Here is a 26345-nt window from a genome sequence, read left to right on the forward strand (position 1 = left end):
TCGCGAGACTGCGCCAGAGCCGCTGCGCCGCCTCGGGCCGGCGGGAGAGGAGGGCGGGGAGGGCGGCAGGAAGCCGAGCCGCGGTCCCGGCGGGGGCAGGGGCGGCCGACAGCGGAGCCCTCTCGGGGCAGGACTCCTCCTCGGGCGCAGGGAGGGGACGGGGCGCCTTCTCGCTGGGCGCCGGGGGAGGATGGAGAGCGCTCCCGGGCGGGGGACGAGCACCGCCCCGCGCAGTCCTGCCCCGCACCTGCCCCGGCCGCGCACGACCCCGGGCGGCCCTGCCCTGCCCTCGGTGCGTGCCCGGGGCCCGGCCCTCAGGGAGTGGGAAATGCGCCGGCAGCGCCGCAGGTGCCCCTCGTCCCTGCCCCGCTCACCTTGCCCGCACACACCGCTACAGGTTTGGGCGTAGGAGCCGGGAAGGAAGGAAGGACAAAAAGGGAAGAAGAAGAGTGCCTTTGGGGTAGTGTTGATGTTTCACTAAAAAGAGCAGCGTCGCACAGGAGCACGGACTGTTCGTACTGCAGGAAGACGCGAATCCCCTGCTACAGTAACAGCGTGCACAGATCAGTGACATGCCTGGATAGAAAGGAGGGTGGGGAGGCTTCTGCACAGGCACGTCTTTCCACAGGTAAAGACCCCAGGGGGGGAAAAAAAAATAGCAGCAGAGGAGAAGCGCAGACTAAAAAATAATTTTAAAATCCGGTATTTAAGATAAAGTATAGGTAACATTTTACAGCACGAGCACCTTGGCTATTAGTGAAAGAGTAAGCAAGACCAGCTTGTTCTAACCTCAGGTAGTTAATTTGTGTATGAAAACAGAAAACTGCCACTAACAAAATATAGTAACATTTTTCCACGCCCTTGCATAAGAGATTTTGAAAAAAGTGGGGTTTTTTTACCCTGAAAATTACAAATATTAATTACTGAATCAAATCGCTGAATTATTTATAAGTAAAAATTTCATGAAAACATTTATTGTCTGTAGAAACAAAATTTACATTTATTTTGTATAAACTATGTTAAACATACATATAAACATACCTACACCTTACTATATATCCTTATGAACGAGGCTTTTACATATGGGGTAACATTGTCAAAAGCACCGTTGTGGACTCAAAAGACTACAGACTTCAAATGCATTTGCATTTAACTCCAGCTTCAGTAGTTTAAAAATGTCATTTCTTATATCCACACTTACAAATAATTACATTAAAGGCTTCTCCAACAGTGTGTTTCCATGTGCACATACGTGTGTACACATATACACATTAGACAGTCTTTGAGAAACTACAGTATAAATAACATCAACAATCTATTCCTTAGAAGTGAACATTAGTTCCCCTCATTCAACTGGGAGTAAAAAATTCCTGCTATTCTTAAAACAAAACAATGAGGCTTTTTTTTATTCCTTGAAGAACATACTCGAACTACAACTGTTTCCACTGCCTCTTCCCCTCAATACTAAAAATGTGAGAAGCCAGTCACAAAATGAAAGCCATCTACTACATTATTTACACAAAATGAAATATTAAAAAGACAACATGAGATTTAGACTACTTAAGACAAAATCCAGAGCAATGAACAGTGAACAGAAGAAAACTGCATTAAAAGTAGCAGGCCATTAAACCATGTGGCTAAATACCTATTCAAAACCAACAAAAAACACCAGGCATGGAAGGAAGGGGCAAGTGTTATGACAAGAGTCTTCTCTGATCTTGACACTGAAAAATAATGCTCACAAAGCTCAAAAACAGAACACATTTAAATGTTCATGGCTATCCTTAAGGTCTGTTAGGGAGTTAAGTGTCACAAGGAGGCTTTCAAAGATCTTGAAATGGCTTTTATTCTTTCTTTCCTTCGTAAGGAGACTGAAGAACTTCTTATCTTCAAATTCTGCAGCAATGGAATGAAGTCTGTCAAGGGTCAGAGTTATGTGCAGAAACATCTTTTCTTCAAATTCATTAGGATGCAAGTCTGAAGTCTGTCTTTTAGAGGGCCCTCCATAAAGAACTTTGTAGATTGCTATTCAAATACTTAAAGAAAGGCAAGAGGTGGGTTTCAACACAGCATGGGAAAAGCTTTCCTATAGGAAAGCAAGAAAATAAAAAAAAAAATCCCTCTATTTACAGTCTTCTAAGGTGAATACTGAGAAAGCAATCTCTCTTTGTTATGATCTTTTATCATCATCTTCAAGCAACTCTCATTATCCATTTCACAGACATGGCAGAAAATGACCTTCTGATGCATAACAAGTTTTGAGAACTCTTCCTTTAATGCCACAAAAGTGTAATCTTGGGGTTTGGTTCTGTTTTTAAAGCAGCTAAGTTCATTTAAAGAAAACTCAACATTTCAGCCTGGGCCCCTAGGGAAGATGGGAGAAGGTAAACATTACACAGCAGGTGACAGATCAGCTGGATTTACTCCCGTCCTCTGCCATCAGAGTTGAGACAGTTATGTTCAGGTCTCAAGACCATCTATATTCATCAGGCAAAATTATTTCAAGCATGTAATTATTAGATTTAAGGCAGGCTTATAGAAACCTTGCAATGTGTTGCTTCTTAGTAGCCCCAGAATTTTGTTAACCTTGTGAACACAATCATCACAAATTTAAAATAATCAATTTATGCAGAAATTAAATGGATCAGCAATACAAATGCTAACATCATAACAACTTAGTATTTTAAACACTTAAAAGGAAGACTCTAGTAATATTAAACCCATTGCATTTTGGATAGCAATTAAAAATAAAATTTCACATGTGAACAACTGAAAATGACAGCATTTAACAGCCATTTCAAGCTAAAGAAAATAAAGGCAATTCACATTCGTATTTTCAAAGTATAAAATAGAAAGCTAGAAAGCTCTTAAGACAATCACATTTTTTAACTTACCCTTCCAATGCAAACAGTGACAGACTTTACTAATGAAAGTCACTGTTTTCCTACAGAGGCTTACATACCTATTTAAAGTAAACAGTTATTTTAAAAAGAACTGTTACCAGTCCATGCTCCCACAAGAAAGAATGCAATGTACTAAAGTCTTTGTACATGTGTTTTCTACAATACAGTCACAATACTGAAAGGCACCAGGTTATTCAAGTAAATTGACCTTTCTTCTACTTAACCCTTTTTCTTGTGCCTTCAGAACCCAAACAGTAAGTTCAATACATTGCCCTCAACCAAACACTGTATTCCAGTACAACAGAATCTTCTGCTAAAACAATAAACAAGCTGAATTAGGTAAGAGTATATACACACAAGTTTCTGTAATTTGCAAAGATAAATCTACACAGCAACATGTCACATCATATCATAGAGTAGATGCTTCTAGCACCTAAGCCATGAATTTTTATAAAATTCATTATTTCCATGTGCATTTTTTAGAATGTAAGAGGTTTTATCATGACAGAATCCAAAATTACTGAAGTGAAATTATCCGTAGAGAATGTGATTTGAGCAAATGGGATCATACAAAAGATAAACCAGCTAAAACAGTGACTACATTTCATATGACATTCATCTTAGGACCAAGGGGTAGGGGGGACCAAAGTCAGCAAAAAAGTCCAAAAAACAAACTTCTTTGCAATATGTTGCTCACAGTTGTAGAAATAAACACAAAGCTAAGCTGTAAAGTACAAAACAAATTAGAGATAGCTAATCATGCATAGATAAAATAAAGCACAAAATCAGGAGTCAGTCACATGTTGAAACCTGGTTAAAGCAGCATTAACCAACTGAAGTCTGACTACTCCAGCATTACTTCCAAACAGTGTTATCAAAACTACCCTGTCAGAAGTTTCTCCATGTATCCACTTTTGCCATTTGCTCAGCAAAGAGTTCTCTTCCAGAATTTAATAAGAACACTGCAGGAAGCTTACACACACAGTAGTATCCTGTTGAATAAGACAATATAGCCTCAGTAGTTTGTCCTGTATCATGTGTGGTTTCATTTCTCACATCTTTTACAGTGCACTTTCAGAGCAGCGTGAAGGACTTGGCTTCAGGGTAAACCTGCCCCCTCAGCAGGGCATGTGCAGCACTCCCCCACCAGCAGCCTGATCAGAACTGCAGCTACTCCACATTTGCTTTGGGTTGACTCATTTAACCTGTTGTTCCTTATTATAATCTCCCAGTAAATCTACACAGGATGGCTCCGCCAGATTCTCCACTGACAGCAATAAGTTAAAAAGCACTTTCTTATCTGCAGAAGGTTGCCTGCCTCTGTTTGTCCAGGGAGTTCCTTTGCTTCCACTTCTCATTTTGCCTATGCATGTCAAAGTTACTGAAAAACTAGTTAAATTATTAATGACTCTTATTTAAACTGAAAACCCGTGTTTTAGAAACAAACCATCTGTTATTGAATGACCGTGACATCAGTGAATGTTGCACACTTCCTGCCTTATTCCCTATGAACACTAAGCAGAACACCCATGAACTGAAGAGCTCAAGTCACAGTAATTTTAGCTGTTCTGAACCATAACTACCTTTCTGAAACAGTCTCTCTACTGAAGGCATTGTGGAAAAAAACATTACAAAAAAGCATGCAGAAATCATATCCTAGCTTTCTATAAAAAAAACCCCCAAATTTCCTTTTCTGTGACCACACTTCTAAACCAGAACTGGAATTCTGGTCTACCAGCCACAAGAGATACTAGTCTGAATTCTATATGGAAATACATCTGCCTGCATGTATTGAGGATATTGTGAACAACTTTTTCTTGAAAAAGAACATCTCTTAAGACTACATGCTATGCATCTTTAATTTACTGTCAATAAGAAGTCCGAACAAATCTGCAATACATACACACAACCCTACCATAAATAATGAATTAAGGCAAAGGCTATAAACAGGAAATAAACAAAATACTGTTTATAGCTGCTTATGAAACAGGTCTGGCTATCTGAGTTTTGCACACAGCCTAACAATACTGCAGTATGGTAAACTTCAGAGAATCATTCTGAACAAAATCACCAGCTATCTGCTTTTAAAGCAGTTTCAATTGTGAACAACTTCTTTCTTTGTTAGAAGACATGCTTTCAAAAACTTACATTTTTTATTTTTCTTGTAATTTAATACGTCAGGCCCCAATTCTAGAATTCATAAAATCACCAAATCATTTATGATGAAAAAATCAGAGAACGTGTGGCTTGGTCAAGAATCTCATAAACCAAAATATAATGAGACAATAATTTTGAATACAGTCCAACTAATCTTCTAACAAACCCAAGCACACTTTCAGTGCAGTTGTAAGCTACTGCTACAGTACTTTACATACCTGCCTGTTACTGTTAATTTGAATCAAATGCTGAAAGTTGTCCCAACATTCTAACAATTTACAAATGTATATACACATCAGAAACCCAAGTATATTATTAATCCAAAGTAATAGAAAATACTGTTTTATGGAAATGACTGAACAGAGGTGTAAAATCTATTGCACAACCTAAAAGGTCATTAATTGGAAAATCCTGAGCTAATGTGCTATTACCAAACAATTCAGGCACTTTTTTTTTTTTTTTTTCTTTTTATTACATTAGCAATAAACTTTCAACATATAAACCTCTGGGTATAACAACTCAAGTTCCATCTGTAACATGCTTAGAGAAAAAGTATTCAATAAATAAGACTCCCTTCAATGACTTCCTTACTTGAGACTGGTATGCAAACAGAACTAAAGGTACATAATACGATGTTTCAATTGAATACTGTACTTTAAAAGCAATTATTAAAACTGTAAAAAAGTTCTGCAGCATTCAAAATAAAGTTATTTTTTAATCAAGAAAGTTACAGCATTAGTTCCTTTATCCTATTTTAAGTCTTGAGAAAGTTGTCAAAAACCAAACAGATGCTCCCTTTGCTGTGTTATCTGTTTCAACTTCAGGATCTCAGCTCAGCTCAGGTTTCTGTTGCAATATTTAGATTTCCCTACACAGAGAAAAAAACAATCATTACTGTCAGTTGTAACAGCAGAAAAATTCTCCCAACCTTCTTAAGTATTGTATGTAAAATGCAAGATTCTTTCAATTATGGATTCAAACAGCACAATTATAAAGACTGTACCTTAAAAGATACATATGCAGCATTATTATTTCAAATGAAATAAAGATGTCAAGATCTGTTAAAGAGGTCTGCACAAGTTTTATCATTACAACAGGCAAAATGCTACAATTTCAGGAACAGTTGTTTTTTAGGAATTAGCCAACCAGCAAACAGTGAGCTGTTAGAAAATGGTTGTCATACTTATTCTTCAGGATTTAGTTTGTTTTAACTCAGACACACTCAAATTCATCAAGCCTAAAATTCACAACTCACTGATGATTCTCTGATTCAAATCATAATATCTAGTAGCCAGAATGTTTTAACTATGCTTTATAGGTTCCAGACAAGAATCTTAACAGCCAGTTATAGAAGAACAATGGAAATTATTTGGAATAGCTCACTACGACAGAATTGTAATACTTCTATACCTGTTTTACAATGTCATGCTTTTTTGGGGGAAGAGAGGGGGAGGTATCTTTCTGCTTTTATTTTCCACTAATTCCTATTCAATTTAGCCCTCAGAGATAATACTTCTCAGGGCCTATGCAAATATGAGATATTTGCCCAACTACTTCAGTAAGAAGTGATCTCTTCACCTTGTTTCAAGTGCTTGGTTTTCTGAAGGTTGGGGGTTTTTTGTATGGTTGGTTTTTGTTTTGGTTTGTTTTTTACATGTGTGTTTCCTTAAGGGGTTTTGGGGGCTTTTTCTTCTGCCCACGGGGCTGTAAACTTGAGGAGTTTTGCAAACAGCTGTAAGAACCTGTGCTTGAAGGTGCTTCTGTGCTCCAAGAACTAAACTCTAATCCAACTACAAATGTTTATTTATTGAAGTGTATTTACTTGTAGCTGGATAGACAGAGTTACAAAACAAACTCAGAGAGAGCACAGAACTGCAAGGGCTGTGAAGGTCATCTAATCCAATTCCCTGATGCCACAAGTAACTTCATGCTACTTTGATCAATTCTAATAAAGGATTTAGTGTGTTTTAACTACTGATCCTCACAAAAGCTGCAACATTTCATATGATTCAGAAGTTCTTCTGCGGTTAAAGATTATTGTTGGCCCATACACTCTGCAAATCAAAACACCATAAATCAGATGTGCCTATTTCAGTTCAAGCTTATCAAACCGTTTTACACAAGACATTATATTGTGCAGGAAGTTTTGCTCAAAGCAGCATTCCAGTGCATACTTTAAAGCACGTAATAACGGTAACATAACAAAAAGGAGAAGCACACAGCTGTATTTTAAAAATTACTAATATCCTTCTCTTGGATTGAACAGGATAGAATATTTTGTTCTACACAGGGACAATTTCTGGTCCTGTCAGTAGGAAGAGATCAGCTGAGCTTGAGGAAAAAATACTGAAACAGAAGCAACCACAGAATCTCAAAGGGCACCTTTGATTTGCAGTTACTCAAAGCAAGTTTCAGCAAGATTCCATAGAATAAACAGGGAGGAAACAGGAGTGCATAGTCAAGTTTGCCAGTGAAATACAAAGAGCCAATATCCCAGAAAATCCCATCCAAGTCATTCCATGTAGATTTAAAAATTGAAATGGACTTTATGAATATGCATATTTTACAAATGGCTTAGTGAAAAATAAATTAATCCAACTTACCTTTTCTTTTCTCAAAAATCCATCTCTGAATTTATTAGTGGCAAATCCCCTTACACCAACAGAACGTAACCGCTGGTACTTGGCCTGAATATATAAACCCTTCTGCACTAAGCCTGATTTGTAATGGGATTGCAAACGACCATCTGCAAAGTTGCTCTGTAAGGGTGAAAGAAAGGAAGAAAAAAAAAAAAGTGTGCAAAATGAGGGCACCAAAACTCAAAAGTTCATATTTACAGCTATACACATGTAAAACTTCCAGCACCCAAGGACAGAAGCATGCATTCACGAGTGCACACCCTCTTCCTTTACATCCATACATTATTCCTCAGATCATGTGGCTCAAAGAACTGCTGTATTGCACTTGCTGCTTAAAACACCTGAAATTATCTTCCTCGCAGAGAAAAATAAATGTATTGTACAATATTTTAACATTCTTTCAACCATTTAGGAGGTTTATTTTTGCATCAACAAAAAACTTGCAGACAATACGTCATTGCCACTTACCAAATTTAGCAATGCCAAACCTGCAGTGGGCACACATTGAGTCTAAAGAGTTATACTAACATAAGTCAGAACATATATTTTTCCTAGAGCTTTAATGTCTGACAGTCTGAGGCATTTTCTATGCCTTTGATACCTCACCTCCACGCTGGAATACTGCAAACTAACCTAGTGTGGGACTAGGAGCAGAAGACACAGAGGTATTAGAAGACTTAAAGGTGAAAGGCATTATAAAAACACAGAAAGGATATAAAAGATCAACACTGATTGCAGCAGCTAAAGTTTGAAAAAGATTCTCATTCCTAGGCACTCAGATTGCCAATAAAACAGGCAGTAAAAATCTTTAGAGTAATAAAAACCTTATTTGTCATAATTTTCCAGTTTTCCAGCACTGCCATTTTAAGTTTTCCAACAGCCACTCCAAATTTAAACAATGAGTTTTCAGCTAAAATCAGAGAAAAAACTTCTGACTATAAAAATTCTTATCTTTTACAAACACCTTTGAAAGGTAGGAGAAAACAAAATATGACACAGAAATAGTCCTTCTTGAGCATGATAAAACTCCTTTGGTGAATCTGTCTCCTTTTCTCAGAGTAAGGATCACTTCAAGAAAAATCACATGCTCTCAGGTTGCAATAACTTTAGTACCACTTTTTCCACTGTGTTTTCCACTGTGTGGCTGGTGAACAATAAAGAAAGAACTGTACAGAACTGAGGTTTCTTCATGCAAATGCAGAGGTTCTGTTATTTCCCAAATCGTTTCACCCACCTACTTTGCAGAAGACAAGAGAGAAGCTGGCCCCATCATTCCCCCAGGGTTACTGTGATGGAGGACACCAGCAGGAGCCTATCCAATGCCAATCACATTCCTGAAGAGTACCAGGGTGCAAGCACAAAGAACTTCCTTGCTCTAGGTTGTATTACATAGGTATACACCTATCACAGGGAAAACTGAAGGGCACTTTTAATGTTGGATTAATGCCCTGAAAACAGCAGTAAAAGTTCCCATTTCCCCACTCCTGCTATGGCTCCCTTTGACTTCAGTGACTAAAAAGGAGGCTTTGGTGGTCTGCCACTGCAATTGTATCACAATAAACAAAGGACCAGAACAAGTAAGAGATGGCAAAAAGGTGCAAGATATTGAAAACTGCCTTAGAAACAGCTTAGAAATTTCAACTCAAGCATCTACATGTTCTGTAAGTGGCGAGGGAAGGACACAGCAGTAATATTAATGTAGAACAGCATCAATTGTAGACAAAGCCACAGATTATATATACACATGACATATAGGCACCTCAGTCACACACAGCTTATAGCAAAACAAGAATCTAAAGTGTGTGGAAAACATCATTAACTTCTGCTCTAGAAATAAGAAAAGAGTCTGCTAAAGTGGCATCTAGTTTCATATTAGGACTGTTTTATAAGTAATGCTAATGACAATCCCTAGAAGCCTGAAGCTCTAAAATAAGGGTATATGAACAAATATCTATGGCTGCACTGAGTGTGGCAGGGATGGAGTTAATTTTCTTCACAGCAGCGTGCATGAGGCTGTGCTTTGGATTTGTGACTAAAACTGCACTGGTAACACACCAGTGTTTTAGCTACTGCCCAGCAGTACCTGCACAGCACCAACACTTTGTCCTCTTTCCTTACTCTGCTGCTCAGCAAGGACACCAGGGTGGGCGAGATGCTAGGAGGGGACACAGCCAGGACAGGCAGCCCGAGCTGAGCACAGGGATGTTACACATCACATGGTCTCCTCCTAAGCAACAGAAAGTGAGGGAAGGGGGTTTTGGAGCCAGTAGCCATGGCCTGGTGACCAGCTGGGCATCAGTCACCTTGCAACAGGTGGTGTGTGACTGCCTTGGCATCACTTTTTTCTGCACTACTTAAAACTGTCTTCATCTCAACTCCTGAGTTCTCTCACTTTTGCTCTCCATATTTTCCATCCCATCCTGCTGGGAGAGGAAGGGAGCAGAGGGGAGGGTGGGCAGCAGCTGTGTGGTGCTAAGCTGCTGGCAGGGGTGAACCCACCACAGCCAGTAATACACTGAACTTTTTTTAAGCAGTGAATGCAGTTTAGTTTTAATGACTACTTTGCATTTACTTACTTAAAGGCTGACTTAGTGATTCATAGTAAAGGGCCATTACAAAAAAGACCTTTTAATTTTTGTAAGACTTCTCCAGATCCTTTATAAGATATTTCAGAACAGCCGTTTTTCCCAAAAAGTTTAACATCATGCAGACCATATGTTTTTTAAAATTACTCTTAGTAGTCATCACTTTTTGCTTATTAAGTTTAAATGCCCCATTTTATATAGCAAGAAAAAAATTGTGTGGGGCTTGATTTTTTGGGAGGCAGGGAGAGGGGAAGGCAGGGAATGGAATTCTGTACGGGGTTTTTTGCAAGCTTTTTGTTTCTTTGTATGTTGTTGTTTTAAATAATTAGCCAAGAAAGTCCAGAGTGTACAACATAGTCGAGTCACCTCCATTTCACCAACAGCACAGCAAGAAAAAACTGTTGTGCAAGAGAAATTTAAATGTAAAAATCTAAAGACATTAAGTCAAATCAACACCACGGTTTCCATGGCAATGGTAAAAGTGCTATACACATAAGCAAACTGCAATACAAGTGCATATGCCATTCTCCCTATAAATATTAAAGCATCATGGGACAGATCACTGGGTACTGTAATATTCATATATACGTGAGGTGACAACTTAAATGGACACTTCCTGCTTGTAGAATCAGAACTGCAGAATGATGTAAGTGAAGGGAGCATCAACTACCAACACTGCCTCAGGGATCCAGCAGCCACTGCTAGATTCCTCTGTCACCTGGAGGCTGACAATACAGAGGGGATAACAGGCTAAGATCTTCTTAGGTGTTGAAATAGTTGTATCAGTTGTATGTATTTGAACTTTTTAACTTAGAAAAAGACTTTCTCCAGCAGAATAAAGACAGCAGTTTTCTTGGTGTTTGCTTAGCTATCTGACTAAGGTTGGCTGGAAAAGCACACCTAAATTGGAGAAAAAAGGGAAAAAAAACCCCACAACCCATGCCTACATTTCTCCACCTTTCAAAGTTTCATCCCAAAATGACAGCTAATTAGCTATTAAAATTTTACTTAATTATCTACAAAACAGAAAAGGTGACTATCTATTCTGTGTATTACTTTACTCTTAAGAAGGCATGTTAAAAATGTAGGGGAAATTTTAAGGTAGAAAATGAGTATAAGTTGTTCTAGATTTAATTAATTTAATTTTGTTTTTCTGCTGAGCCCAGGACACATTTTACAATCAAAAGGCATTAGGTGGCCACTGCTCTACCTGAGAAAGAAGCACAGTTGATCATCTCTTTACCCTCTTGAGGCTCCAAGAATAAAAGCTCACTTCTTTCTTTTTTTCTTTTTTTTTTTTTTAATGCATAGCTGGCAGTATGCAGGGTATTCACAAGACATCATTTCCCCAGAAATCCCTACATGAATGGGTTAATAAAATAATAGTAATACAGTAACACAACTGATGTCTTCCAGCCCTTGGAAAAAGTTCAGGTTTCTGTCACGTGAAGGAAAAAACCTCAGCAGCTTGGGTTTTGGACAGATTTCTAGTCATTGTGCAATTCCTGCAATTCTTATTCCTGACTCTGCAGTAACCTATTTATTTCAACTGCCTGCCCACAACACTGGACAACCCTGCTCAATCCCCTGCCAGCCCTCTTACCTACTAAAAGCTAAGCCTCCCAATTATTCCAACAGAAACAAGCTCTGATTACACTATTTTCCATGGCACTTAATACCTTCAAAAGCGTGTCTCCTGTTACCAAACCCAACAGGTTTGACCACCATTTTATATAACAAACATCTGATAAAAGCTGATCTGTACCTTAAAGTGCCTTCTGATGGGTCCTGCATTCTCAAGGGGTCCTCTAATGCGTCTGTGGGGGTAAGTGTCACTTGGTTTTGAAGAATAATAGGAATTCTAGTAGGAAAACAGTTATAGCTTCATGTTATTAAATTATTCAAGATAATAAAATACAGATCATTCAGATTATACTAACAAATATTGCAGCACTTTCCGTCTTGTAGTGTCACTCTTTGAAGGTGTGTGGAGCACTGGGCCTGCAGTGCAGGCTGGCTGAAGGGACAGCAGAGCCCAAAGAAGCTGGAGATGATACAAACCATCCTCCTGGAAAGGAGGATAGCTAATGAGCCAATTAAGGTTCTCCAGCCCTCCCTCCAGAACAGACGCCTCAACTTGCATGTATCAATTACAGCAGACAGGCTGCTACAGCAGTCAGGGCTTACATCAGGAACAGGGGCAACAAGATTGGTACTCTGCATCTCCTGGTTAGCACACGGCCACCACAGCTTAGTGTGTACACACACACACACCTCCAAAACAAACAACTGTCCTACACTGAGGTCCCTAGAAAATGCTACTTTTAACTCAGTATTTCAAGAGTGCATTTGAACATTGCTTGTCTGCCACAGAAGCGTGATTTCAAAAGCAAGTCACACAGACAACTAGTATTGAAATCGCGTCAACACACTGAACAGCTGCAGACAGACAGCTGTTGTCGCCTAAAACAGAACACTCCTCCAGCCACTGACCTACCTGCACATTTTGGCTCTTTTCCAACCTTCCTCATGACAGGTACTTCTAGAGGATGTCATTCTCGTCCATCATTGCATATGATTACCAATATATATAGAAGCATTGGCATATACTTGCATATACTACATTAAAGTACTCTATGCAGACATAACACACATGCTAATGAACTCATAGCAATCAAATATTTATGGTCCACTCTGGAATAATCACAGAAGCATTCCAATGCTGCTGAGCTCTGTTTTCTCAAAAGAAATTTCATCAGCTTAAAATACATTTTAAAAAGAACTTAAGAAGAGAACTCTCCTGAAATATTTCATATGTACTAACATTTAATAAAAAATGCAAATGCATGCTTCGCTGTTCGCAGAATTTCTGTCCTCTAACAAACTACCAAACCTTTCTGGTAACACTGTTAATAATGGTGTGGGGAGAGAGGGGGCTTTAAATATAATGGAATGATGTTAGAATCCAAGATAACTTTTAACTAGGATTTAGGTTAACATTATTTTTTCTTTTTTAGACTCTGTTCTTGCCTACAAGTCAACTACTCAGCTTCTTACAATGCCTTGATAAGAAGGGATTCAGAGAACAAGAAGAAAGGAAGAAATATTTTATTAAGTGAGATCAAAATGGCTTTTCCAAGGAAAATATAGGAACTTCTCAGTTCCCTTCTGTGAAAATAAGGACACTCCACAAAATCAAATTAACTTTCTACACACAACACAATTAAATCAGGAAGCTCCCAGCTGAAGTACACTTTTCTTTTAAGCTGGGAATTCAGCAAGATGAAAAAAAAAATTAGAAAAATTTCCCATTATAGTTGAAAATAAACCTCTAAGAATTAAAACAAAGCTTGCTTTAATTAACTCTGAATACAGCCTTCCCCATCCCCACCTTCCTTAAGACTAAAGTACATTCACAGAAATATTAACATTAGAATTACTTGATGCAAAGGCACAGCAATTCACTTTTTAGGAACTTCTTAAACCAAGGCTTAAAAAAAAAAAAGGAAAAAAAGAGAGGAGGAGGAATACACACATATACTTGTTCTGATTTTCTACTTCACTCTTTAGTTAGCCTCCTTTTGTCTGCAGGGTACAAGGCTAAATGGACAATTCTTACAGTTGAGCTTAGATACACAATTGTACCTTCCAGACCTAAGTTTTTCCCAAGTTTAATCTCAACCCCCAATTATTAAATATTAACATCACAAATATTATATTTTGATTACTTAACTAAAGTTTTTTTCTACTTGTCTGCAAACCAGCTTCTGTAAGGCTGACCATGAGGAGCAATTCCTTCTTTAGGATATCTTGCATTTTTAATACCTATGCTTTCACAGCTCCTGTTGTTCCAAAGGAACTACTCCTTACTGCAGTGCAGGACTTCCTAGAAGTTGCATGTTTGCAGTCACTAATAAATATGAAAATGCAGTCTTCCTGAATCTTCATCACATTTAGCAATAACTCAGCGCCTTTTTCAAACCAACCTCCTTTTTATTTGCAAATACAGTATTACTGTGGTGGATTGACCTTGCCTGGATACCAGGTACCCACCAAGCAGCTCTACCATTCCCCTCCTCAGCAGGGCTGGGAGGGAGAAAATAAAAGTAACAAAATCACATGGGTCAAGAGAAAAAGGCAGTTTAATAAAGCAAAAGGAAAGACTGCACAGAAGCAAAGGAAAATGTAAGATTTCTTCTCTACTTCCCACCAGCCACTTCCCAGGAAACCGGGTTTCAGTACACAATGGTTGCTCCAGAAGACAAACACCACAACAACCAATTACCTCCCACACTCTCCTTCCTTTCCCTGCGCTTTTATTATTATTATTTCCTTTCGCTTAGCTGAGCAGATGAGGTCATTTGGCAGTTCGGGTCAGCTGGCCTGGCTGTGTCCCCTGCCAGCCTACTGTGTGTGGGGTGGGGAGTGGGTGAGGCACCTGTGATGCTGCGGAGCCCTGCCCAGCAGTAGCCAAACACCAGTGTGTTACCAGCACCTTTCTGGCCACCAGTGCAAGGCACAGCACTGTGAGGGCTGCTACAGGAGAACAAACTCCATCTCAGCCAGATCCAATGCAGTTCTTAATGAGCCATTACTACTCATTTCGAGAGACTTCAATCTTAGTCTTGAGTATGTAAAATTTTTTACCATTAAAAACTTGTGCTCCTTTATGCTGAAGGAGGCAGTTTTGTATCTGCAAAGCAGCTACATTTGAGAATCAACTACATGAAAGCTACTTTTGATGGACCTCAGAAAAGTTTCATGGGCTCCTAGAACCCTCTCAATTAGTTACAGAGGTATGGTGCGTGTATATACATACATACATACATACATATATATATAGTGTGTAGGGTATAGTTATAGGGTATTAGTTATAGCATATAAAGAATGACAACTTATGTTAGTGTCCTTATTTTACAGCCGTCAGAAAATAAAAGTGGTTTAGAATTATATTGCAGGCATTAAAAAACCTTTTCTAGTCTCATCAGTCCCTCAAATTAAACAAGCACAAACACCTGGAATTGATTGCAATTCTTTAGAAGGAACTTTCCACAGGTGACAAATTTATTTCTACTGGACTTAATATTACTGTCTTGCCCACTTCAGTATTGAAGTACATCACAGAAAGATGGCCTAAAGAATAATTGTCCAAAACTAGGTTTCATAAATGCAATATTCAAGACATATGATATTGTTTAACATTTCCATCCTCAGGAACATTTTACAGATATTTCTTGTTATTTCTGTGATTTGCTCCTCATTTTTATTTAAAAGAAGTGCTTTTCAGTACTTTTACCATAATGAAGAGAAAAGAAACACTGTTTCAGTAACAATACCACCTACGCAAGATTCAGGCCTTCCCTTCTTACCACTGACAACTAGAATGCAGGAGAGTATTCTTTTTCTCAAACTACTTAACATTAACTCAAATTATCTGCTCAATAACAAGACCTTCTATTTTATCATTTAGATAATTACACCATTATGTGGAATAAATGTGATATTAGACACAAACTTCTTTTATGAAAAGAAAAGGAGTAGTATCAAAGTGGTTTTAGCTCAGATGTACTAATCTTTGCTTCAAAAAATACTCAAGGAAGTACTCTTGCACTAAGAACTGTGAAATTATGAGTAGTTTTATTGTTGAGCACAGACAGAAGATAAAAAAGCTTCACTCAAATTTTAAAAGGGCGAGACATCACAGATTGTTAAATTTACATCAGCACAGACAATGCAGGAAAATATGAATTATACATCAACAGTGCAGGAGCTGCTATTTCTACGCTTAGGCTTACCAGATGAGGTCTCCCAATAAATTTCCTGAACGGTGGCTTAACGAACCTCATAGGCTTTTGGAAACCATCAATTTGAGATGTTTGTAACTTTGAAAGAGTGCAGCTTTGCTGGTTCCTGATGTGAGAGAGAGAGAATGAGAACAATTAACATGTAAAGCCACGGCACGTCAACACCCTGTACTTTAAACTAGCTCATTCTGTATCACGAGTGCAAAGTGACAGCTTACAAGTAAATTTTCCTAGGACAATCAACAGGTTCCTATTCCAAGCTCAAACTGCAGGGAGTTCCAGGGCAATCTGTGTTCTCCAATGCAATGACAGAGGAGCAGGGACACTGGCTCAGCCCGGCCGCCCGTCACTGCTGCCCTCCGCTGGTGGAAACGCTTTCTGCACCTTCACACCCCACTGCCGGGGAGAGCCGCGCACAGCTCGCCCGATCCCACAGAAGCTCCAGACAGACAGCTGTGTTGCCCCAGGGTTGCCTGCTTTTCATTGTTTGTACTTTATTCTCACGCAGCTTCAAGAAAACTATGTATATTTTTAGAATTTATCTGTTTTGGTCACATATTTCTCCTCTGGGAGGAGAAAGATGATCGATGGCAATGTTCACCAACGAGGTCGAAGAGGTGGCTACCTGTGTAGCCAATCTTTGGCCTTCTGATCAAAGTGTATATAAGCTGGAGTCAGAAAATTAAAGAAAGAACTTTCCTGCTGACCTTTCTGCTGCCTGCTTGTTCTTTCATGCCCCTAACATGACATAGCTACATCCCCTAGTTTCATCCTCAGCAAGCAGCCGATTCTGGCTTTGGGCTTTCGCTTGCTTGTTTATATGGTTTTGGTTGTTTTATTGGATTCTGTTGGGGTTTTTTTAACCAAGAATATTGCTAATACAGATGAATCCATAACCTTCTCCATAAAACATTTCCTTTGAAAATTAGCCACCAGAAATCAAAATTTGTATTTTACAAAACACACAGAAACAGTTTTCATAGCTGCAAAATAAGTTCGGGAAAAAACCCAGCAGCACACTTAATAAGCTCAGAGGCCCTGCCAGTATCTCATGTGAGCTATTAAAACCTCTCAGCCTCAGGAAAATTCTATGTATCAGTCACACCATTACTGCCCTCAGACCACACTGCCTTGACAGTGGAACCCCAGACAACAAACTCCAAGACAGCCATACTTGGTAGAGAAAATTTACACTTCTCACAAAAGATACGCAGGACAGTAACTGAGGAGGTGTGCTGGGGGAAATGAAGCAAGTCCAGGGATTTTTTTTTTTTCCCTCTGCTTGTTAACTTTTACTTTTTTTGTTTCAAGAATCTCATAAACAAGAAATTTCTTCTACAGATTCACAAGTCTGTTCTTCCAAATGTGTGTATTGCCATTAGTTGCCATTACAGACTGCATTTAAAATGAACAAAGAGAAGCGCACAAACAACAATCTGAAAAAGATACTATGACTACTGTGTGGATACATTTTATTACACTCTGGAAATTCATTAATCAACACTTCTACTAGCAGTCCCTCTCTCTAATCAACTGACCTCACAACATCAAGGTCACTTTCAACAAAAGTGAAACAGGATGACTGAGGTTAGCAAACACCTTTGGGGCAAAAACCTTTAACAAACCTGATGGAGGAATCCATAGGAGTAAAACCATATTCCAAAAATCTAAGTTTGCAAATTCTCCAAGAATCAGAAAAAATCCAATTACTTGCTGATATTCCACATTTTATTACCAAACCAGTAGGGCAACAAAACGATATATTAATCCTAGAATGCTTTTACAGAACTGCAAAATACCAGAAAAATATTGTCATGTGGCACATTGAGGAGTTTAAAACTACTTAAACTTTTTCAAACTAACTTTGTCCTCTCTTCTCCTTCAGTTCGTGCTTGTTTTTCATTTTTACTCACTGCAGTTTAACCTCTTTCAAGGCAACACCTCATTAGAGAGGAGTTTGCAATATGTCAGTTGAATTTCAACCCCAGTCAAACTTTTAAGGCCTAACTGTGGAAAAGAATCACCACAAATGTGAATGTAACTGTGGAAGGGCCCAAAAATGAACACACAAGGGGACTATAGGCTTGGGCCAACAAGATTATTTGCTCATTACCTTGGAGTTACACCATCTACATGAAACACTCTCTCATCTTCATTCTTCAATCTCTCTTTTCTTCTCCTTTCTATATCATACCGTAGATCATTTGGATCTTCTAACACTCTTACAATGTTCTAGTTAAAAGGAAGGGTTGAAGCCAAGTTAGCTGCTAAGAACAGAACACCAGCCTGATTCTGTCCTTCAGGGGCAGCACCCTGTACATAACCTGTTAACACAGTTCAGCTGCCTGCACATAGGACAGGTTCACATCAACCCAAGGATCCAAAGTCTAAAGCAATAAAAAGTGGTCCTAAGCAATTATCCTTCCTTGCACCATCTGCCTTTTTACAAGTTCCCAAACAACAGTGAACAGAGCACTGGAATTCTGCACGGAGTTGCCAAGGCAGAAATATCGATGTAAGTTTCAGTAAATCCTTAGTTCTACTACCCTTAATCAAGGAGAATCTCCACATACCTATACTACAGAAAAGGAATGGTAAATAAATATAGCAAGCAGCGCTTTAAAGGGGAAGACAAAAAATCTTATGACCCCAGATGAAAGCATAGGATAAAATAGCATTCTGAGGAATTATGTGGCTTTTGAGTCATTGTAACATTAGGGTAGAAAAAACATTAAGGCTTTTTGTAACCCCATAGGAAAACCAAGAGCCACACATCAGTCACAGACTCAGTATTTACATTATTTAAAAACAGACAGGGTTCATGCAGCAGAAATAATCACACTCCAGCTACTCTGGAGAACACATCTGCATTTTACTGCTCAGTGAGCACAGTACACTTGCATGACTGTGGTATCTGTAAATATGCTCAGCTGTGCATTTTTTCTTTAAATACTCAGAATTACTGCTGGTCTTCACAGCATGTAAACATTACATCCCAATAGCAAGGGGAAAATATTGCTTACATCTATAATATATCTATAATAACAACTTACTGCTTGCCAAAAAAGTTAAGCAATCAAGGTACCTGGGGAGATTCAGATGGCACAGTCCGTTTGTTCTGAAGTTCTGCTAGGGACATGTCAATCCTCCTGGAACACAAAAATACAGCATAAAATCAAATGCCATCACATAAAAGCAAAAACATTCTTGACCAGGCTATAGAACATTTGAAAGACACAGGCAGGTAAAAATAATGAATAAAACTTCATGCTGCGTAAAGTCTACTGAAGATTAATTACCTTAATACAAACAAATTAAGACAAAAAGTTCAACAATTACCTGTGAATTTCTGGATCCAAATGTATTTTAACTTCATTTGTATTTGCACTTGATTTATCCTGAATTTTTGAGAACCGTTCGTGTAGAGTTATGTCAGAAGATGCAAAATAATTTGCTGTGAAGAGATAATAAATACAAGAACGTTAGATTTTCCCACTGTGCATTTCAAATACTGAAAATATCTGTTAAAATATTAACTCTTGAGGATACCATGACAACTCTAATTGAAATGTATTTTCAAACTATTTCCACTTGCACCTTAATATTCACAAATGAAAGATTAGGCAACCCCAACTCGGACAACTTCATTTGGTAAGATTAAACTCAATTGTCAGCTCTACCATGGTAGAACTCAAATTTCTAGAATCTATAAAATTCAACACAGGACATGATGCAGCTGCCTAAACAGTAATCTGAAAATTTAAAGGAACTATATGTAACAGCAAAGCTCCTTTAGTCCTCTCATGTTTCCTAAACAAGCAGGTTACTCTCCCATAGCAGCATAAACTCATTCTGATCTTTAACCTGCAGAATAATGCCTCAGTTCTGGCCTGAGACCTTCCTGCAGTCATCCTCAACCCAACTACTTTAAGTCTTCAACCTACATTTTCCTTAAATAACACAAAAGGAAGCCAGAATAACAATGAAGCCAATGGCAAACACCAGAGACTTCAAGGACATAATATCTAAACCGTCAGCTTTGGGTTTAGTAATCATAAACATATACTCCAAATACATATACATAAACGCATACATATACTCCAAATATTACAGCCACCTTTAACTTGGTGAATAATTGTGATTATTTCCTGAGTAAATTCTTTAGATGGGTCATTTTCAACGTTTTGTGTTACAGATTCCATGTGCTCAAACACCGGATGAAAATTTTCACTTTTTCTGCCAACAGCAACCAGATCATGGGACATCTGTCTCTCTGTGGTGTGACTAGAAGCATTCCTAGAATAAAAAAAATATATAATTCATTTTAAAGCAAATATCTAAATCTGTAAATTTGAAATAGACAAGTAGAACAAAACATATTAAGAAGTTCGTTTTAGGAATAAATGGGATTAAAAGTCAAAATCTCATTTTGTTCCTTTTTTAAATTAAAAACCTAGTAAGGCCATAAGGAAGAAAATCTATAATAAAATATAAAGAGAGAATTTCACTCTCAGGAAGCTTTGTTTCTGTGAAGTATGCAATACAAAACTCGTGAATTTTAAATTTAATTCAACTAGATTATCAAATCTAGATAAAATTAAGATCCTGATAGACTTTTTTAGAGTATTTCTGAAGGCAATTATGCCTGTGTCTTGTTTATAAGGATTTACCAGGCAATTTTCAAGAACAGTTCAGAGATAAGAAAAAAAGCTTCACATCTTTAGGAATCATCACTTCAGCCTAGTGAAACAGCAGTGAAACTGCTTCAGTAGCAGTGTGTGAACTCAAGAACGTGCTTACCACCTTTTCGTAAATTTTTACTCGTTCTAAGTTTACACCCCAAATGGTTGCACTGCTGCTCAAAAATTATTTTGACAAGAAAGCCAACACTTCAACAACCCCTGCTGCTCCTGCTGCAAGGAAAATGCTTGTCATTCTAAAAGATAAATTAAGGACTCTAAGAGCTCATGTAAAAGCTTTTAGGATGAAGACTTTTAATTGTTCATTCTGCAAAGTGATTATGTGCCCGGTCATACTGTATTAGAAGCATACAAGACTAGAATGCCATACAAAACTTGTATCAGAAATAGCCTCTAGCAGATGCCAGAAATCATCTCTTTTCCTCTAGCAAACTGGGAATAAATGCATTCAAGGAGGAATCTAAGCAACCTCAGGTTTAGATGTTTGAAATATCAACCTGCTCCCCAGGTTAATTAAGAAATTATTCTTCTTAGCTGAGTCATTTCAAGTCAGGTGTTTCTTAAATGCCTAAAGTAGGCAGCATGAATATTCAAAGTCACCAGCTTCTGTAAAATTAGTGTTCTTATCTTTGAAAAAATAAAATGTTTAGCACATTTGGCTGCAGAAGCAAACTGTCCATACATCAAATTAGCTGTAATCAATGCAGCAGTTTCTTTGGTCTGCAAACTTCCATGTCCATTGTGCATGACCTTCAAAAGAGCAGTAAAGAGGCTCCTAGATAGAGGAATTATCCTAAGGCTTTGCAGCAAAACCCAACAAGTTTCCTTCTATTATCATCCAGGAAGTCAAATCCTCCTCCTAGTCCAACTGTGGGTAAAATGGGCATTACTCCACCTCCCTTTCCTCAGTCATTAATATTAGCCCCTTACATGAAGTAACTTGTCTTTGTAATTCTCCATTGTATTACATATTTTTGAAATAGCGCAAAGAGAAGAAAATTTAAATAGATGTTTTATTTGGGACAAGAGGTAAAATCCCTTTAAAATGAAAGCTGATCATTTTGGAAAGGAAGCTTATCTCTTCCAAAAGCAATTACTAACGATTTAAGATATTCTGGCCTGCAACAGCAAGACAACAAACCAGAAAACCCTGCAAGAATCTATCAAAACCAAGCTGCTTACACTCTACCGTGTATTTATCATCTAAAATTTTATAGTACTGCCACTTTTTCTTCCATTGCAGCCAGCAGTGGGAACGCTAAATGCAAACACAAGTATTACACAGAAGACATTTGTAAGCAGACTCTACTGCTTTTCAGTTCTGATGCCTCAACAGGTTGCCACTTTGTTATAAGGATAAATGACAATTCAGATCTCTCATTTTTGGCAGTTTTACTGAACTTGAGATCGTGAACATCTGAATATGTGCTTGAGATTTATGCATTTAAAGGTTAGCTAATTTTTAGAAAAAAACAAAGGAAGACAGTTTTTAAAAATGCCATCATATTTCAGATGAAAGTACAGGCCTAAGCTTTTCTGCATTTGGGTTTTGGTTTTTCGAGGGCTTTGTTTTTAAATAAAAATAACACATCTACTTATCATAACCAACTTCTAACTACAGGCTTGTATCAGGCATATCTAATCTTTCTACTTCCTACATCTCCATAAAACCTTGGGAGGTTTTTTTGGTTGGTTTTATTTGTTGGTTGGTTGGTTTTGTTTATTTTAATAAAAGTTTAATAGTTAACTTGCCCAGACAGGAAAGTTACCACTTTAGAAGAAATAGAACTAAAAAGACAGAATCACAGTTTGTCCTGGTTACCTCCTAAAGTAACCATGCTTTCCTTCAATATTCATAAACTGTAAAGACACAGGAAGAAAGCAGAGGTGAAAGAAAACCAATACCTGTACTTGGTCACCATTTTCTTCATATCCACTTTGACTGTGAGATGTTCTCTCATACAGTTGGTATCTGACATTTTCACATCTGAAACAGTATGACTTGCATCACGCTGACTATTGGAGGAATCTACGTTTTTCCTCGACTCCCCGTCTTTCCTCACTCTTTCATTCAGTTTGTTTTTAAAAGATCTCAACTCAACATCCGTTTTGGAAGAGTTAACACAAGCATTGCAGCCCTTCTTCGAACTGTATTTAACAGGTTCTTCAATGTGCCGTTCCTCAGTCCGCCTCGCTCTGCCACCACTGAAGTAATCTAACTCCTTGCTGTTCCGGGCACCCTTGGAAGAGCTGTGCTTCTGCTCTTCCTGCTTCACGTACTTCTGGGCTCTGTCGCTGGGAAAAGGCTTTTCCTCTTCGGGATGCCTGCGCCGTTTGTGACTGTACTCATAGGCTATCTTTGTGACAGACCCCCCCGAGTACTCCCTCTCAGCCGACCGGTGGGACTGGGCACCCGGATATCTTTGCTCCTCCTTTTCTTGGCAGGGTGGAAAAGAACGTTCTTGCTTCCACTTGGAATTTCTTGTTACATCTCCAGCGTCATACCTCTCCATTTCCTTAGCCCTTTTAGACGCGTGCCCATATTCTCTGTAATCGTGATCTTCAGGATACCTGTGTTGACATAAAGCAATTTACACTTGCACTAGAGAAGAAAGTGAGAACTTATATGTGCAGAATGTTGGACAGCAGAATGCGTGGCAAGTTAACCCATAATCCCTCGCGCCAAGGTACAGATGTTCAGGGGCTCTTAAGAGGGAAATATTATCCTTTCATACTCTAGCCAGCAATATACTTAAAAGACAAATACTTCACTACTACCAGTCGCCCATAATTAAACTACAAAGTGGCCAAGGTGTTTCAAGGTGGATATCTTCAACTATAATGAAAATAGACTTTCACTTGAGGCTTTACACCACAATACCCAGGGTTTAATTATTTTATTCCTATACCTCTTCTGTAAAGAGCTCCTTGCCGTAAATTCATCAGAAACTCTTCTGGGTGACTGACCATACTTCTCTTCGTGTAACCTCTGGTGCCTCAAGTCATCTTCATGCCATTTTCTTTCAAGTTTGCATGAAGCCCCTAACGGTCTATGAAAAGGTTTCATTCCTTTTTCATTTCCAGTGACTTTGTAGTGATCAAACATGTATCTGTCCTCCATTTTGTGCTGGTAAAATGGACGCTCATGCTCTTTATAAGGTATTTCCGAGTATTTTGGTGGTAACTGGCATCTCCTATTGCTTTCAGTCCTTTCAGATGAATGTGTTCTGTAGGGCTTATGACCGTAAGCATCTTCCATGGGAATTCTTTTCAGGTTTGGTGAAGGTGACCTACGTTCATATATTCTCTGGTGGTTATTTCCATGAGGTGCAAACCTGGAATTGCTTTGTCCATACTTTTCATCTTCTGTTCTCCAAGGCAAAGACTTTTTTGGGTCCTTACGAAAGCTTTTATAGTCACAGTCATAATTAATATGATCATGCCTTTGCCTATGGTGCTCTGGAGTCCTAAATGCTGGAGATAAGGACCTAAAGCAAAAATAAAATCCACTTTAAGTAGTTCCATAAAATTGAATCAATTTCTTAATGAGAACATGTATTTCCTAAGGAAGTAGAGTTTAGTACATAATTTTAATCAGCTTGTAAAAAAATTAACACCAAGATATCAAAGTGGCATTTTTCTGGCTGAGTACCAGGCTTACTTTTACTCAGTTGAAAGTTTTCATAGTAAAAATACCCACTTGAAACTGTAGTAAGTCAATCATTTTTGTCTCTTTGAAGTTTTTTATTTAAAACTAAAAATAACTTCATATACATGAAGTTTCTACTACACTGAGAGCAACTGTTATACATATTTTCACACTTCTTGAGAAATCCCTATCTATCTTTTTCAGGGTGAAGAGAAAAAAGAGAAGGAAAAAAGTGTATAAAGAAATTTAAAAGGGGAGGAAAATGCCTTTTCAAGTTTTCTTGGCATACCAAAACAACCTTCAAAACTGAAAGACTAAAATATTACAAAATAATATTTGTCATACAGGTAGGCTTTTTCCTGCAGAAAAAAAAACAAGTTTGAGAAAGATGCTTGAGCTTTTTGGATAACTGTATGTACATGTTCACACACATATACACACACTTCCACACTTACTGCAGCTTTTGCAATTAAAGTTTCAATTGCATCACTCAGCTCTGCATTTTCACCTACAGTTACAAAAACAAGGGCAACTTGTAATGAATTTTTAGCCAAAATCTCCTTAAAATAAAGAAAAAACAGCACAGGCCATTAACAAGAAATAGAGAGTAATCCCAGACATAACAGTTCTGCTTGTATTCAGGTATTCACTGCACACTCTTGACATACTCTTTAATTAAAAACATCAAAAAACAAGTTGAAATAAGCCACTTCCTTTGTGCATGTTTTGCAAATGAACAGTTTAGCACAACTATATAGTCCATTTCTGCAAATGGGTTCAAAGTCAGAACCACAGATGTTCCTAAAACCATAATGGCTGACTTCCAACAGAACCTACACTGCAGCTGCTGTCCTATGTTAGTCTGGTTAGGGCTTGCATTTTAATGAGAGCTGGGGCTGCCCTCGCTCAAATGACATGCACAGCTATAAATCGAGTATGGACATAGCAAGATTTCTCTTTTTAAAAACAAAAGAAACAAAAAAACCCCACACATTTTTCTGAGTTATCCAAACTCCTTTGGTCTTGCTTATCACAACTTAAGTCTGTTTCAAAGAGATACCTAAAATCAATAGTAATTTCACATTCTCAGAAGCTTGAAACTGTATTCCACCCTCCTGGTTTCAGCACCTCAAATATGCACTGCAAGTCTTAGAAATGAGGCAGGTAACTCACAACATGAAGTAAGCTGGATGTTATTCTGGTGACAAACGTCAAAGACATGTGCCACTAGGCTAATGTCCAAGGAGAAGGGCAACGACTCCCACATTTCCACATGTTTTCACTCTGTGTTATGCTGCAAGGCATGTCTAACTGTGCTAAAGATCAGTTTACAGATCAGCCCCAAACCTCAGTGAGTCCAAGGGTTTGAACTAGCGAGCTTTTAAAAAAAAAAAAAACAAAAAAAAAACGAAACTAACTTTTTTTTAACAGTTCCTCCCTGCAGGCCAAGAAGCAGAAGAGAAGCGAGTTACAGATATTCAGTACACGAGGTGTTGCTTGCATAAAAATAACCTTAACTAGTTTGGAGCTTGGATTTTGAGCTTAAGGTAATTGTAAATCACAGAACACAAAAGAGGAACAAGATTCTTGAAGGACTGCAAAAACCAAACACTTTCAGCTTAAAATAAATTGTAACAAAATCATGAGCCAGGAAAAAAAATTACAGGTGTTCAGCTTGTACAATAAACTACAAATTACAAAACACATTTTGCAAATTGCAATTCTGTATGCAATTTTCTTTCGTTAATGCAAGTTTTAGGTCTGAGTTATAAATCCTTATACAGAGCTAAATTTCAGAACACAAGCTGTAGATATTTACCTTGGTTTCCATCGTGGAGATCTTGATCTAGACCTTGTCATCTTCTCTCACGTGTTTATGAGTTTCTTGAAGCTGTAAAAATTATAAAA

At 38.1% G+C, this 26345-nt stretch overlaps 1 protein-coding gene across 2 annotated transcripts in view; it reads right to left on the reverse strand.

The window, feature by feature from the left end:
• Positions 1–952: 952 nt before the first annotated feature.
• The window catches only part of BCLAF3 (BCLAF1 and THRAP3 family member 3), a 33870-nt gene continuing 8477 nt past the window's right edge, over positions 953–26345 (reverse strand). Inside the window, exons 2-12 of one of the 2 annotated variants that reach the window (XM_066313942.1) lie at positions 26257–26328; positions 23698–24276; positions 22694–23359; positions 20206–20384; positions 19428–19542; positions 19174–19237; positions 18202–18320; positions 16080–16194; positions 12050–12145; positions 7664–7819; positions 953–5928 (exon numbers count right to left, since the gene is read on the reverse strand). In XM_066313942.1, the coding sequence (XP_066170039.1) occupies positions 5899–5928; positions 7664–7819; positions 12050–12145; positions 16080–16194; positions 18202–18320; positions 19174–19237; positions 19428–19542; positions 20206–20384; positions 22694–23359; positions 23698–24276; positions 26257–26297 (2160 nt within the window). In that variant the 5' untranslated portion in view covers positions 26298–26328 and the 3' untranslated portion in view covers positions 953–5898. The remainder of the gene's footprint in view (positions 5929–7663; positions 7820–12049; positions 12146–16079; positions 16195–18201; positions 18321–19173; positions 19238–19427; positions 19543–20205; positions 20385–22693; positions 23360–23697; positions 24277–26256; positions 26329–26345) is intronic. The other variant, XM_066313943.1, reaches the window with a different exon arrangement.

Source organism: Sylvia atricapilla, chromosome 2 (assembly GCF_009819655.1).
Source record: "Sylvia atricapilla isolate bSylAtr1 chromosome 2, bSylAtr1.pri, whole genome shotgun sequence".
NCBI lineage: Eukaryota > Metazoa > Chordata > Aves > Passeriformes > Sylviidae > Sylvia > Sylvia atricapilla.